Consider the following 16603-nt stretch of genomic DNA (forward strand, 5'->3'; position numbering starts at 1 on the left):
TTTGTTTTCCAATCCTCTCACTGAGGTCATCCATGAAAAAGGGCTTTTTAAGTGGTAAAAATAAAAAGGGACGACGTTTGGAACAAAGCCCATCAGGTGTTCTTAGTGCCTGTACAAATGTGGAGTTTTAGTGACCTTAGCAGCAGTTCCATAAGCATATGGAGAGCAAAACAAACTGTTATCAAATGCCGTAACACATATGGTCTCCTGACAGGATGTTCCAAGACGTGCCATGATTTTACAGCCCGTATTCACCATGCAGCAGTTCTTCGTCTAGAAGCAGGAGTCAAAAATAGCACGCCAGCATGGACTCTGCATTCTTGGTCTCTTATGGGCAGTGCTGATGCTGAAATGCACTGCGGCCGGCTGCACTGAGCAGCTAAAAAATACCATCTGAGCGTGACTTGGTCTTGCTGGTTGATAATATGGAAACATGATGCATGAGATGCATCCCGGTGCTTAAGAGTAAGTATTTCACAGGGTTATGCCACAAAACATACATAAGATAAGGAAAGTGCCATCAGGAGCTTTGGTATGGAGCATGCAGGCAGCAGGTAGGGGAGCAGGAGGAGCATCTCCCTGGAGGTCCACGTGCCCCGTGCAGCCACCCGGCGCAGGGCTGAGCAGGGCATTGCGGGCTGCGGGCTGGATGGAGCTCCTCATCTCATCTCACAGGGGCAGAGGACGCGGCAGCTCCAGCCACACCGAAGTGGTTTCCTCTGTTTTAAATGTCTGCCAGCGGTATAAACGCTAAGCGCCGTTATGTGGGGCGTTTGGGTCGTACAGAACAGCCCGCGACAGACCTGAGCCCAGCAGGAACGCATCAGAACCCGAAGGACCGCTTCCAGCATTGCGTTCCGGTTGTACATATTACACCGATTACACAGCCGGCAGGTTGCGGTCGGCTTGGAACCAAACCGAGCCTCCTTCCCTAAGCCATCCCCGCAGCTTAAGACGATGTTCCGCGGGCGGTGAGGCTCCGCACGGAGCCTCTTTCCGCAGCCCCCGCTCCCCTCGGCCGGGCGGTGCTCGGGGCGGGCGGCCCGGCGGGGTGAGGCCGAGGGTGGGCGCTGCCCCGCCGACGGCTGCGGGGCCGGGATGCGGGCGCTGCGCGGGGCGGCGCTGGCGCTGCTGCTGGCGGCGGCGCTGGGCCCGAGCCCGGGCCGGCCTCACCCGCAGTGCCTGGACTTCAAGCCGCCGTTCCGGCCGCCGCGGCCCCTCGCTTTCTGCCGGCGATACGGCGCTTTCGGCTGCTGCGATGCGCGGCGCGACCGGGCGCTGCTCCAGCGATTCTACAGCCTCAGCGCCCACCTGGACGGACCCACGTACTCCGCCTGCGCCGGGCACCTGCAGGACCTGCTCTGCCAGGTGAGGGGGTTCGGCTCTGCGGCATCAGCCCACGTGTGGGTGCGCCGGTCCACGCGGGGTGCTTGGGGTGTCGGCGGGGCTGCGGACGCACCAGCCGTGGCACGGCGCTGCGTGAGCCAGGCACGGTGCCTTCAGACCGGTAAGCGCTGCTCATCGTGTCAGGGATGGGGCTGTCAGCGCTCCCTGGATCCCTCAGCAGCAGCTGCCCCTCCCCACGTTGCTTTGGGCTTTTTGGCCTCTGGCTCTGCTCTAACTTAGTAGCAGCAGCGCTCTGAAAGGCAGGGGCGTGGGCACTTTCATCTCCCAGGGGTCTGATCACTGGGGCTGGGGAAGACCCTAAGGTACAAAACACGCTCTTTGCTCCCCACAGCATCAGGTGTCTCTTTGTGCACGGTCACAGCACCCTGACATGCTGCAGCACCGGCCAGGTGTCAGCAGTCTTGATGTGAAGCCTGAGGGTGAGGCCCAGAAACCCCTGGTTGGGAGTTTCTCCCTCGGGGCTGATGTCCTGTGGCTGGATACAGTAACAGGATGATCACACACACTGTGCAGTGCAAAGTGTCCGGCCCTGTCATTGGCCCTGCCTCATGTGTATGAAAATGCCCCTGGGACAGAACAGTGGCAGCTCTGTGCTGTGTAAGTGTAACTCTTAAATTAATTCAGGCAGCAGCACCCAGTCTGCCATGCTCAGATGGGATCAGAGCGGCTGAACAGAAATCCTGCTCATAGCATTTCCCAGGGAACATTTGTGTTGTTGAAACTGTGAAGCGAAAGGTGACCCTGTCCTGTAACAGCTCCTAGAGATCTGACTTTCATTTCATCCCAAATTGTACTGAAAGCAAAAACCTTTGAGTATGTTCCTGAGACAGGCAGCATCCAACAGGCCATTTGCAGGCAGGAGACCAGGAGTTAGCAGTGCCCACTAAGCTCTTTCTGTCTCAGAAACTCACTGCTGAAAACTTGTTCAGAAGTGGTGAAATCTCTCAATGTGGAAAAAATGATTCACTGAAATGTTGTAATGAGCTCAGTGCATCACTGGCCTCAGACATGGCTACAAATGGCCGCACGAGCACAAAATGGGAGTTCAGGCACTGCTTTCATTTATTCACCACATATGAAATCTGTAGCCTATACCTGAATTAATAAAGGGTTTACTGTGAATTTCCACTCGCAATCTGTGATTCCTCTCAAATGTAATCAGATTATTTAGACGAGTGTTTCTTCTTGTACTTGAGCAGCCTGTGGTGGCAAAGGAACAGGGAAGTCATACCTCGGTACAACACTTAATTCTGACATTCTTGCTGCTTACTCAAAGCAGGCTTCCAGAGAACCAGATACATCTTGGTGTCTCCTCTTCCAGAGTGTGAAACCTCCATGTGCAGAAAAGGAAGCAGCTCCGATACAGGCCTTGTTCCCAGTTCTCTAGCTCAAATTGTTTTTCTTAGGCTAAATTTTCATCATGACAACCACACCAGCAAATGCTGCAGCTGTTTTCTGTCCCTGGCACACCTCTGTGTTCATGTAACAGAGCTGAGTGCCATTATTACGTCTGCCCGTGTAATTTCTGTGTTTGGTGTCACGTGCAATCTCCTTTTCACCACATTAATTGCTTCTCATTTGAAGGCATAATAACCTTCATTTTGCAATGAATAGCTTGACACTTTGGGGGGAAAGCTTACAGTACACTAATGATCTGTTGTATGGCCTCTCCATTAATTGTGGCATCTAATAGAAAATTAAATAAAAAATATTGTGTGCACTTATCAGCTAATTTGAATACATCAGTATTCTGGATCTTATGCCTTTTCAGCTTTTGAATAGCACTGTAATCTGCATTAGAAAGTAACTGCCTATAGGTTTATATTTTTGTTTAACTAAGCCATCCAGGAATTAAACAATGCAGAATGTATTCAGGAAGGATAGTTTCTTTTCTTGCCTTTCTTGCCTTGGTTATTTGTCTACCTTATAGAAATAGCTGAGCATTCACTAAGTCATGGTAACTTATTTGGAGAACACTTTTGAGATGCCTATTGGGAAGATGCATTGAAACTGGAAAATGTTAAATGTTTAATACATGGAAAAACTCATATAAATCAGAACTGAGTCACTTTGGTCAGTCTGTAATTTACAGATCGTTTTACTGGATTGCAGTGACAGAGAAAGAAAATGCATCTCTCCGGAGGAGTTCTTGTAATGGAAAATACAGAGTACATGGAGTTGAGTCAGTCCTTAGATCTCCAAGGATTCATTTTCCCTAAATGAGGGCTGCCCTGCAGCTCTTCTCAGGGTTTAGGGGGTTTGCCTGGATTATGGCCATTCTGTGCTCCCTGTCTGAAATCCTGTCACCTGAGTCTGGTGAGCAGTGTAGTCACAGTGGGATTCATTTGACCTCTTCAAGCCAGATGCATAAAATATCTGTGCTCAGAGATCCTGTGTGTAGATGAAGGAACGAGATGATCTATAAAGTCCCTCCCAACCCAAGCCTTGCTATGGCTTGAATCTTCCCAGCTAACTCCTTGTGTCACTGCTGTGCTGTGGTGAACCTGCTCTGTATCTCATAGTCAGAGCATCCTGGATAGGAATGCTTTTTTTCTGGTCCTGTCTGCTAAGGTGATGTAGCAAGATGTGTGACATCACATCATCTTGAGTTAGTGCTATGGTTGGGGTGGGAGCCAGCTTTCACCAGGAACACTGAAGAGCACTGTGAACACTAAGATAAACCCACTTTCTAAGATCTTTTCCTCTGTTAATATATTTGCAGAATAAACCATAACATATGCTGTAATTAAGGTGAAATTTGTCCAATTAGTGTTGCAGTTCAGCTGTTTTAAATCTGATCCACAAACAGCTTTAGGCTTTTTCTCTCTCTTTCTAGGAATGTTCTCCATATGCAGCTCACTTGTATGATGCTGAGGATCCCTCCACCCCCGTGCGGACCATACCAGGACTTTGCCAGGACTATTGCCAGCAAGTATGGCAAAAATGCCGGTCCATTTTTCATTATCTCTCTACAGACCAGGAGTTGATTGCACTGGAGAACAACATGGCAAAATTCTGCCGCTATCTGTCCCTGGAGGACACGGACTACTGCTTCCCACACCTGCTGGCTAACGAGAACCTTAACCAAAACCTGGGGTTGGTGACGGCTGATGCAGAGGGCTGCCTCCAGCTCTGCCTCATGGAGGTGGCCAACGGGCTGCGCAATCCCGTTGCGATGGTGCACGCCAACGATGGTACCCACCGGTTCTTCATCGCCGAGCAGGTTGGCCTGGTGTGGGCCTACCTCCCTGACCGCTCCAGGCTTGAAAAACCTTTTCTGAACATCAGTGAAGCCGTGCTTACCTCACCTTGGGAAGGAGACGAGAGAGGTTTTCTAGGTATTGTCTTCCATCCTAAATTCAAATTTACTGGTAAAGTGTATGTCTACTATTCAGTTGAAGTTCGTTATGAAGAGAGAATCCGAATCAGTGAGTTCAGAATTTCTCCTGGTGACATGAATACTGTGGACCATGGTTCTGAAAGGTATTGTACGCACCTTTAATGTCTTTAAGATCTCAGAAGACAGCTTGTGTGTTTTTAAGGACTGCTAACAAATAAGGCTTATTTAGCTCAATATTGTTCTTGTATTCCAGTGTGTTAGCAAGGTGATGGAGCTTTGAGTGACCTGGTCTAGTGGGAGATGTCCCTGCCTACAGCAGAGGGGTCGGAACTAGACAATCTTGAAAGGTCCCTTCCAACCCAAACCATTCTAAGGTCCTACAAAGGTGGCCAAATTTCAGTCTCAGCATATTGAGACAGTGAATATACACGTCCTCTGTGAGCAAACTACGAGTGCTCAAAAAATGTTCCAGTATCAGAAGCTTTAAGTGAACTTTGAATGAATGTTACTTACAGTTAATATTTTTCTTCATTGATTATTCTTTGTGATAGACCTCTGCAAAGCGTGAGTGAAATTCATTTCAATCACTAGAAACAAACTAGATGATACTGTACCAAAATGAATTTGACCCCATGGTTTTTTCCTTATCTGAATGAGAGCTTGACCACATGATATTACAACTTGAGCATCAAATTAAGTGAAATGTAAATCACTCTGCTATTACTGGGAGTATTTTGATAGGAAAATTAATTCGAGTCTGACCCTGCAGCTGATCCACATTAATACACACAGATAATTAAAGGTTTGTTTGTGAAGACAGTGAATGGATCTATAACCTGCTGCAGAACCATGTGACTGATCCCCTGCTTGAAGACCTGGAATAGCCTTGAATAACCCTTGCTTGATCAGGAAGCTAATCAGATGGTGGTACTGCTTTTACAGTTCTGGAAGCTCCTGATGTCCAGTGTATGCAATTGCCCTTTAAGGATTCTTCTCTTTTTAAGCATTTAGCTATTACGTAATGTTCAAAAAGTCTTAGGTTGCCTTGAAAGTGCCTGTCAGGACTGTGCCAAATGCTGTACAGATGCAGAGATGGAGTCCTCTCCCTCATGGTTTGCGGTCTGATTTGAGCTGAGATACCTTTTAACAGAGGAAAAAAACCAGGGAGGAAGGAAGAATCAGAGGACAAGTATAATTAAAAGTATCTTCTGCCATGTAATTTCTCAGATTTTCCTTATTACACAATTTGGTGTTTCTGTAATCTGGAAAATATGTCTGAATAATATGATGATAGAAGATCAGTTAAGCTTAAGTAAGATTCAGTATGGAAGAATATGCACCAAAGCTGATGTGCAGCCACTTCTGTGTCTCAAGAACAACACTGGGTGGGTATTACTCTGCCTTTTCTTAGGACTTGTGCAATAGGTGATGCATCCTTCCTGTTTTCAATTAGGATAATCCTGGAAATAGAAGAACCAGCTTCCAATCATAATGGAGGAGAGCTGCTCTTTGGCGATGATGGTTATCTCTATATATTTACTGGAGATGGAGGCATGGCTGGAGATCCTTTTGGGACCTTTGGAAATGCCCAGAACAAGTATGAGCCCCTAAAACTTTGTGTGCATCACGTGTCCCTTCTGCTGCCCATAGATTAAGGCAAGCAACTGGGGGAGGTAAAACTTGGAGTGTTTAGTTCCAGGCTTTACTTTTTCTCTAATGTTGCTCTGATGCTCATGCACACCTCCCATGGAAAGTCTTGTGTTTTCTTCTATATACATATATATATCTAATTGAGAACATCTGTTGAATTGTGATCTGATTTTATTTCCCTTTTCCTTTCTTCTCCCAATACAGATCAGCACTGCTGGGCAAAGTGCTGCGGATCGATGTGAACAACAATGACCGGGGTCCTGTGTACAGAATCCCCCCTGACAACCCCTTCATTGATGACCCACAGGCTCGACCTGAGGTCTATGCCTATGGAGTGAGGAATATGTGGCGCTGCTCATTCGATAGAGGCGAACCTGATACGAAAGAAGGGAAGGGGCGTCTCTTCTGCGGGGATGTGGGACAGAACAAATATGAAGAGATTGACATTGTAGAGAAGGGGAAAAACTACGGCTGGAGGGCAAGGGAAGGATTCAGCTGTTATGATAAAAAGCTTTGCGTCAATTCTTCATTGGGTAAATATATGTTTTCTTTAAATTATGTGCCTCTCACACTGTGCAGTATTCAGCACTGCCATTTTTAATTCCTGCCTTCAAAGCCTGGCTGCTTGACTGAAGGCATCCATTTTTGCAACGTAAGGCTATGTGGACTCAGTCTGGGATGGAACTGACTTGGGATTATATCCTGCAAGTCTTTTGCACTTCCTTTGCTGAAGCAGTTGCCAGAGAGCCCCTTTAGAGCTCTCTGCATGACAGCACCTCTGCAAGTGTTCCTGGTGAGCACTTACTGAGATCTCCAGGGACTCGGAGCAATTTGTGATGCCTTTAGAGACCATTTTGTTAGCACAGTGAAATATCACAGCCCCTGTACAGCAGTAAGAACACCATAAGCTTAGGAAACACCTGCCTCAGCTGAAGTAGTGCTGGTGTGCAGCTACCAGGTTTGCTGATGCAAGGGAGTAAGGCTATGAGAAGAAAAGGGGTGGATACTGTGAGGATGGACCGAGAGTTTCAAAAGGGAAAAGGGAGAACAAGGAAGTGTCTGATGGAGATCTTCAAAATCAAGTCATCTCCCTCTGTTTTGCCTCTGACTTGTGTTTTACCTTACATTTTACAATGAATCTGCCAGCCCTACATCTTGACAGTGCTATATCATAAATATTTGATGGCCCCTTCAGGTTAAGTTCCCCCATTTCATAGAAGCACATGCTATTCATGCTGACATCTGACATATCTTTTCATCAGTGCCTGCAGTCTAGAGTCACCTGTCTCTATTTTTTTTGCCTTTTACCAGTGAAACACAACTTCACTGGGCAAGCAGCTCCTGCATAGATTAGTATGTCTGAAAGCAGCCTGCAAATTCATAGGGAAGCTGTTCAGAAATTAGCAAGAAGTAGCACTAACAGAGCCTGGTTAGGGAGGGGCTCAGATGAATGTCTTGTGTCTGGAGGATGGAGAGCATTCAGGCTTATCAGGAATTCCTCTTATATTGGTAGTGTGATACCAGCCCTGAGCTGGCTTGTCTTGGTTAGCGCAGCCAGTTAGATGGGGCTATAGAATATGGTTCTGAAGAAATGAGAATCAACATAGATTTGGCTTCATCAGCAGTTCCTTTAGTTAGAAGGTACTCAAGGGAAACCCGATTGTGTTGTGTAATCTCAGAACTATCTGCAGAAACAACTAATCCACGTCATTTGAAAAACAAGGCAAGCCACGCACCTATTCTCTTCTACAGATGATGTGCTTCCAATCTATGCATATCCACACAAAATGGGGAAATCCGTTACAGGAGGCTATGTCTATCGAGGCTGTGAGTCTCCAAACTTGAATGGCCTGTACATATTTGGTGATTTTATGAGTGGGTAAGTAAATATTCAGACACTTACTAGGCTGCCCCCAGCCAAAGTCCTTCAGTAATGCTATGCCTGCCTGTGAATGTATCTGCTGCTGGCTTGCTGCTGTGTGCTGCTTGTGGCAGAGGGCTCACATGGCACATTTTGTTCAGCTTCTACTCCATGCTGCTGCATAGGAATGTGACTTCATGCCAGCAAGTGTTGATGCTGCTGGTTCACATTGTGTCAGTACAAATATAGGAGCAATGATACGGTGTTCATTTAAAATATTGAAAGTGGTGTACAAACGCATGCAAATGCATCCTAAAATATCCCTAAACTTCCACACATCTCTGATTCAGCACTTGCATGAACCAAAAATGTATTTTTTAAAGTCCATTAAAATCCCTTAAATTCTTGCATATCCTTTCTCTAAGTGCTTGTTTTACCCCTGAAAGGCAAGTGATGTGTGTGTGATTAATACAAGTGTTTTGACATCAGCTATTCTTTATTCCTCAGATGAGCTGCAGTTTATACTGCTGCTAACATGGGTAGGAAGCATTAAATATCCTTTCACATTTCCCAGTGAATGTTTATAAATCATTTTCTTGATTGTTTGGTGCAAATTTTAGGGTTTTGGTTCTGTTTTTGCTTCACAGACGCCTGATGTCTTTGAAGGAGGATCGTGCTACGGGAGAGTGGCAATACAGTGAAATCTGCATGGGGACAGGACAAACCTGCATGTTCCCTGGGCTCATCAATAACTATTACCAATACATAATCTCTTTTGCTGAAGATGAAGCAGGTAATCATTGAACTTGTGCTTTATAGACCACACAGCCATATTTCTGCCTGGTAATTCCCAAGAAAGAACTATGAGATGTGGAGGGAGAGTGCCTGTAAGGGCTGCTTGTCCTGGCCCCTCTTGCACAGCAGGAAGAGGGGGATGGAAATGCAGTTAAGAGAAAAGATGTCAAGTAAATGGTGATGGAAATTGTTTGGCAGAAGGTCGAGCTCTACCCATGCAGCTTGATGGAGCTGTCACACATCCAAATGCCTTTCGTGTGAGGTACACCTCACTTTGTGAGAAAGGAAAAGCAGAATTTTGTTCTCCTGTAATCCACCCCAAAGGAGTGAGGCAGTGTGAACAGCCTTAACACCCTTTCATTTTGGTTCAACAAAAGGAACTGAGAGTTTGACTGTTTTACGTTAGTGAAATTAAAGGATACGGATTTGACCGAGGTGACAACTAAGGTCTGGACAGCTGAACATGCAGCAGGAATCAGTCAAAATGATGACGATATGTAAAACTTTTCCTTCACTGACTATTTTTTGCCACTGGAATGCAGATGAACATTCATTACAAACCCACTGCACTATTTGTTCCAGTAGCTGGACCTCTCCGTCCAGTCTCATAGTTCACTGCATGGCTGTGTGTGTGTTTTTTTTTCCTAGGAGAACTTTACTTCATGTCTACTGGTGTACCAAGTGCCACAGCCCCGCATGGAGTGGTGTACAAAGTGGTGGACACCTCCAGGTAGGAGATGTGCCTGCTGCAAAGCCTCAGCTTGGTGCTGTGTGTCCAGGTGTCCCATGCAGCTGGGTGGGGCTGACCCTTCAGCATCTGCTTGGACAGAGCAGAAAGACAACGAAGTAAAGGATGTCAAAAAAGTACATTCTTTGTTGTGTATTTTAAGAGGAAAAATGGCTTGGATGAGGAATCAAACTGTCATCATATCTTCTGGATCCCATGCACTTGTATGTGAGACTGGGTAAGGCAGGGAATAGCTGTGTTTTGTGGGAAGACTTGCAGCTGTTTTTTCCAATTTCCTGTTTTTTAAACAGTACGATTATTGGGTAAACACCGAAATAGTTTTAGCTGGAAATGCGGAAAGAGACTTTGTAAGGCTTCACTTTTATTCTTCAAATGAGTTTGATATACAGCTTTAGCTATCTGAGCTTTCTCCTGAACCAAACTCATTTTCTGTTTTTACTTTGGAAACAGACCCCAAACTTAAACAGACCTCAGAGCTGTTGCCTGTATTCCTCTGTTTCCTCTGTCAGGAGCGTTTTCCATTAGCTAATGCCATGGAGTAGTTCCTGTAAACTGTATAGTAAGAGGCTTGTATTACGCAACCTTTGCAAAAATAAAGAAGCAGAAGTCGAAAGGCGAGTCACAAGTTAAGTTTAAAAACAAGTAGCTACAGCCTGTAGAACGTAGCAGTATGAATGAGTTCACAGGGAAAATCATTAAAGTAGGAAATACAATGTCCCTATGCCTGAACTGAGAGGGGAACTCATTGCCTTCCACAGAAATGCAAATGCAAACAATCCTAATTACAAAGGATGCAGCATCAGGCATTTTTGAACGAGTCTGAAAACCTCTGAAGGAGGCTGCGGATTAAGAAGCAGCCTTCATAGCAAAAAGTGGTTATAAACTGGATGTAACTTCTCAGAAGTGAGCTGTACTCCCAAGGCAAACAAATCTGTGTCAAAATAACGTGTTGTTCTAAGAGATAGCTTCTGTCAGAGATGCTTACAATTGCTGTGTGAAACTAATGCACTTTTGGTATTTCTGAAATGACAAGCCATTGGCAGTGACAAATGGCAGACCTCTTTATTCTCCACCTGGCTGCTTTCCACATTTGTATCAACCGTGATAAAAGGGAAAGTCTTTTGTTTTGGCTTCGTGTATGAATAATAGTCTGTTATTTTGCTTCCCTGAAGACAGCCAGAAAACTTGAGTTAGTATGACCTTTGTGTCAGATATTCAGCATACGTTGTCTAGCGCTGTGATTTTTAGTTTCAGTCTGATTAATCTCTTTCTGGATTGCTTGGACCTGCCAATGTTTTATTTCCTTAATGGATTCTGCAATGGAAAATAAAAACACAGCCAAGAGGACTCCATTGACTTGTGAATCTTTGGACTTCGATCAATGGAGATACGTGATTGTTTAATTACGTTTCCTACTGTAAGAGATTATTTGGATCATTTAAGCAGTCTTTTTTTTTTTTTTTTTACCCAAACCAACAACAATGGGAAGCAAAGGCTCATGATGCCTCTGGAAAGGAATTAATTGTACACTGTATGTGTCCCTTTTTACACAGGAGAGCACCGCCAGGAAAATGCCAAGTTGAGCCGCTGCCAGTGAAAGTAAAAAGCAAGCTCGTAAAATTCGTGCCAAAGGAGAGTAAGTGTCATTGTTGCTGGTTATTATGGGTGTGTGTTAGCTGGCAGTAAATATCAACTCGAAGCTTACATTCTCTGTCTGCGCGGAGACCACCCAGAATGGCAGGATTCAGAGGATCCTTGAGATTAATACTTGCCAGCTGGTTTGAATCTGAGGACTTGGTTGAAATAAGGCATAATGCAGGAAGTATTTCCCCTCTCCCAGCCATGTGAAATCTCTGCAGTTTCTCTACCTTTTTGCCTTTTCCACGCTGCATAATAACTGTTTCATTACTAGCTTTCCCCATGACTGTGTCTGAGCTGAAAAAACTGTGTTCTATGGTGCTTTTCAGTGACAAATGATTTTTGCAGAGCCTTCAGGAAGTGAGGAGCACTTCGGGTGATGAAGGATATCGTGGCTAAAGGGGTTGGGAAATAGCTCATTGAGCAAGATGAGGTCTGAGACATTGTTAGTAGTGAGAGAGAAAATATGTGATGAGCAAATGCTCACAAAAGACTCGCTGTGATCAGCCATTCAGGTGAACTTTTGGCTTATCCAAACCCTCCAGGGCTGTTTGATTGCTTCATGCTGATTGAAGTACTGTGCTGCTAAAAGTGGAACAGTGGAAGCTGCAGATTAAGCTGCAGTAAGTGCTATTTACATTAAACGCATAGAACTAAATACACCATTTGATTCTCACAATTACATTTAACAGTATCATATTTCTTTTCCCCCGTGTATTTTGTTTACATGTATAAGTATCTAGACAGTTCTCTAACAACTTTGTAATGAAGTTAATGTTACTGTAGGAACCCTAATGTTGGGATACACTTATTTAATTTTTTAGTACATAAATCACGTTGTGCTGCATTTGAATCATGGACGAGTCCTACAGCTTTGACTTCACGAAGGAATGAGGGCACTCGGCACCTTGTGAGACTGAGTCTTTAGGGTGGAACAAGATCTAAGTCTTAACTGCTGACATGCCCAAGCACTCAGCACCTCTGCAGAAACATTTTCTATTGCAAGCTGTATGCATCATTTCCAAGCGTTGTTAATTTTGTTTGTGTTCAGCCAGCTTTGTCTGTTTCTTCTTATGTGTTATTCTGTATGCAAGCCCAAAGTACAGGATTTTTTCAACTATACATGTAATGAATTTCTTGCTTCACTCAGAGGGTAGTTTACATCACATCAGAACATAGAAGCAGTGGGTGAGATTCCACTGAGCATTTCAACAACCGCGTTCACATTTAGGTGCAAACCAAGCATGACAATTTTGAATCAGAAGCATGAAAACAAGGAGGTAGAGCTGTAAATATTTTGCTGTTTTGTTGGTGTTTGTGTGGACGTGACGGAATCACTAAAGCATGTGGCCAGCATCAGCTTGAAGAATGCTTTTGTTGCAAGTCTATTTAATAAACAGCCTGATGAAGAGTAATGCATAAAACAACTTGATAGCGTGGGGGTGAAAAGCACTCCCAAGTGACCACTAGCTTTTGTGCAGTCCTACAGACCTCTGTATGAGTTCCAGCACTTTGCCACATCAGGTGTGTGCAGCTAAGACTGTTGACTTCTTCCCTTCATAACCTCAGCTTCCAGAGGAGGGAACAGTTTGCACACCAGAAGTACTATTTTTTTTCTCATAATGGTGTTATTTGTGAGGCTTTTCCAAAAAGTGAATCACTGTGTAGGTTTGTCTTTAGGCAGCAATGGTTATTCAGACAACTGTTTTTCCCCACATCTACTACAGAACAAGTGATGAGAATGGATAAACCAAGGAGAGAAAAAAAAGTTGTGATGGCTTTGGTAATATATGGACACTGTCACAGCTCAGTTGATTCTTATTCCAAGTAATTCTGAATTGATTCCCTCTGACAAGCTAAAACTTATTTTTAAGCTAAAAATAGAGTGTATGTGAATAAGCAAGTCCAGTTACGCCTGGAAACTGTGACGGGAAAGAATTTTCAGCTATTTGGAGTTCAAGGCTCTTTTTCTTTTTTTTCATAAGGAATTAAAAAACAGCCCCAAATCCTGTTTTATGTGTTGTCCTGGCAACTCTGTTCTTTTTGAACATTCCAGTTACCAGAGAGAATTGATTTTGAATGTTTGCGATTTCAGCTCCTCTGAATAAAGCATCTGGCACAGTGGGGAGGCTGGAGCTTTCGGTCTGGTAACGATCCAGTCATTAGTAATGAAGAGAACAGCAGAAATAGTGTGCAAGTGTGTGGCTCTAAAACGATTTCTGCAGGGGAGAAGAGGACTCGAGGAACTCCTACCTGCAAAGCTCCAGCTCTGACCCTTTAATACCCATGCTGAAGTTTTGCCAGTAGTCAGCTTGGAAATTGGGTAACATTTCCTTCTTGAGAGTCTTATTTATTGGCATTGAGCAGTGCAGTCCTCTCTGTTAACTAAAAGCAGCAGACGTTTCTAGTTGATGAAATATGGCCTTACCAGGAACCTTTTCATTTCTCAACTGGACCAAATAATCAACCCAAATAATAAAGATTCCAAGAAAAAACTTAAATCAGCCAAAAAATCAGCACTGTTCTTGTGTCATAATCTTTAAAGCAGTGTCTGCAGAATGACAGACCTATTATTTCCTTGTTTGTTTGCTTATTTGTTTGTTTTTCTCCAACAGAACTCATTGTGAAGACACCAACGCCACGTCCCCGGCTGAAGACCACGACTGAGGCCCCAAGGAGAGGCCGGCCGGACACACCAGCTCTGGACCGGGTGGACCAAGCCCCAGTGAACCGCAGTGTAATGCCAGTCCCCACCATGACACCACGCCCCAAGCCTGGAAAGGGGGAAAGGAAGGGACAGCGAAGGAAGAAGAAACCCCGCAATGGGGCCGTGAGGCTGATGGATGGTGGCAGCCGCGGACGGAGCTGGGGCCGAGTAGAGGTCTATGTGGATGGAGAGTGGGGCACAGTGTGCGATGATGGCTGGAGCACCGCAGCCGCTGCTGTGGTGTGCCGCCAGCTGGGCTTCCCCTATGTGGTACGGGCCAGCAAGAAGGCAGAATTTGGGGAAGGGACTTCGCTTCGTATTCTTCTGGATGATGTCCAGTGCTCTGGGCAGGAGAAGACTCTGCTGGAGTGTGCCCATGCTGAGGTTGGTACACATAATTGCTCCCATGAGGAAGATGCTGGTGTGGTGTGCAGCAGGGAGGAGGTGGCAGACTGGTGATGTGTCCTGGAGAAGACAACTGAGGGACAAAGAGCACATCCCCTTCCTAATCAACCCTCTAGAGCAGCATATATATTGAAGGCTTTCCCTGCCTGGGGGATGCTGCATCTATTTGAAGTAATCTTGGTGTTTTCTTCATCCACACTCATCTGCCTTGGAGAGAAAAAGAAAAAGTAAAATTCAGTGATAACTTGAGCGTGTCCTGACCAATGGATGGGTTTGTATGGGATCTTTTACAAGAAGAAAACCCAAACCTCCTCAATTACAGATAAAGAAAAAAGACGCATACAGTTGCCCTTTCACCATACAAAATGCAGCATTCCACAACCAAGCTTCACAATGTTTGGCTGAAAAAGAAATTCCCAAATGGCTGTTTCAGTCTTTCTTATGCAGGTGTTGGCACTGTTCTTGCTTTGCTGGTTGCAGCTCTCAGTGGTGGTTTTGAAGTGTGCATAAGTCAGTGCCTTTCTTTGCAGAGTACAGAAGTAGGCATTTTGGCTAACTTTCTACATGCTAGTTGAAGGGAATAAGATTCTCTTGTAATGCTTAACGTTGGTGTAAGTCTATGGAATATCAAAGGTAACTGCATCTAACCAACAGTCTGGTGAATTAGAAAATGTACTGCCTAGAAAACCCTTCTTCAGGTTACTCTTGTCTGAGAGAAAAGACAATCAGATCTTTTTTACATGAACAGAAACATCATCCACTTGAACACAGAAGATACTCTGTACATGTTCTCTGCTTTATCAAGCATTGTGAAACCACATATTTTTGCATTCAGTTTTCACAGCTGTGAAGGACTTAATGTACTGGGGTGATAACCCTGTAATTATTTACCCCTTTCTAAAAAATATTAAAAATAAATCACAACAATACGCTTTTGTCTGAAATGTGTTTTTACCCGTTAGTGATTGAAGACACTATTTTGTCTTTGTATGTAGTCTCTCTGCATTTGAGAGAACTTGCCTGGTTCTAAAGCTCTTCCTATGGATATTTATTCCAATTCCCCAGTTTCAAGTTGACAGAGGCCTCCTGAGCCCAAGACATATAGAACCATTAAGGTTGGAAAGACCAATAAGATCATCCAGTCCAACCATCAACCCATGCCTGTGACCACTCCAGACCATGTCCCTCAGTGCCACATCTACCCTTTCCTTGAACACCTCCAGGGACAGTGACCCCACCACCTCCCAGGGCAGCCTGTGTCAATGCACTAGCACTCTTTCTGTTTAAAGTGCAGAAGTTTGCTTCAAGCACATAAAAAATGTTTAGGAAACAAAAGAACCCTTTGGAAATACTTCTATTAAAAGAGCTGGCAGCTCCTGAGCTGATGGGACCAGAGGGCTGGAAGAAAATAGAAAGTGAAGATAAAATCTTTCTTTTTCAGGATGCCTCTTCAGCTTCTTTTGGTTTCGCAGCCAGATTTCAGCTGGCTCTAGCTGTGAGATTTTAAGGAAAATTGTGATCATGGTTATGCTTGAAAATTTCTGAGTGAAAAAAAACAACAAGCCTGTCAGGAATAACAGAAGATACTTTGAAGTAATAGAGATGATGCGGGGATGTCTGCCCCAGTGCAATTAGAGAGGAATTTCACCTTCATTTTCCAAGTACATTGCTATTTGTGACTTAACTCTTCACACCCCACAACTGCTGCAGCCCTCCTGAACTTCCCAGGAGAAATGAAATGTTACCATGCTCATCCTGACCCCTTCCAAGCTTAAAATATATCTGTTCTAACTCTTAGTATCTGTCAGTCTGATCCCCTGATATCTAAGTGAGCATGTACAATTCAAAGCACAGAAGTGCATCCACATTTAAATACCTGATATGCCACCTGCACTTTCATAGGGTTCTTACTGGTAGCACTTTTTGTCATTTCAGAATGCATTTATATACCTGGATGGCATGTAAACTGAGCTGTAGGTAAGCTGATCAACCCTCTTGCTACATTTGAACACGCTGCTACATCAAGTTGCAGTGCATGAACAGCTTAAGGCA

General features: G+C 44.6%; 1 protein-coding gene across 3 annotated transcripts; it reads left to right on the top strand.

Moving 5' to 3' along the window:
• The first annotated feature begins 969 nt into the window (after positions 1–969).
• Positions 970–15483, top strand: HHIPL1 (HHIP like 1). Of its 3 annotated transcripts, XM_015865548.2 has the most exons (10): positions 970–1368; positions 4244–4890; positions 6201–6344; positions 6602–6930; positions 8150–8276; positions 8906–9051; positions 9702–9783; positions 11355–11437; positions 11985–12062; positions 14055–14168. In XM_015865548.2, exons 1-9 carry the CDS (start codon positions 1099–1101, stop codon positions 12026–12028), a joined length of 1872 nt encoding a protein of 623 aa, XP_015721034.1. In that variant the 5' UTR covers positions 970–1098; the 3' UTR covers positions 12029–12062; positions 14055–14168. The 3 variants fall into 3 exon arrangements, with proteins under 3 accessions (XP_015721034.1, XP_015721032.1, XP_015721033.1); XM_015865546.2 differs by lacking the exon at positions 11985–12062 and having other exon boundaries at positions 14055–15483; XM_015865547.2 differs by lacking the exons at positions 6201–6344; positions 11985–12062 and having other exon boundaries at positions 14055–15483.
• Positions 15484–16603: the final 1120 nt, after the last annotated feature.

Source organism: Coturnix japonica, chromosome 5 (assembly GCF_001577835.2).
Source record: "Coturnix japonica isolate 7356 chromosome 5, Coturnix japonica 2.1, whole genome shotgun sequence".
Classification (NCBI taxonomy): domain Eukaryota; kingdom Metazoa; phylum Chordata; class Aves; order Galliformes; family Phasianidae; genus Coturnix; species Coturnix japonica.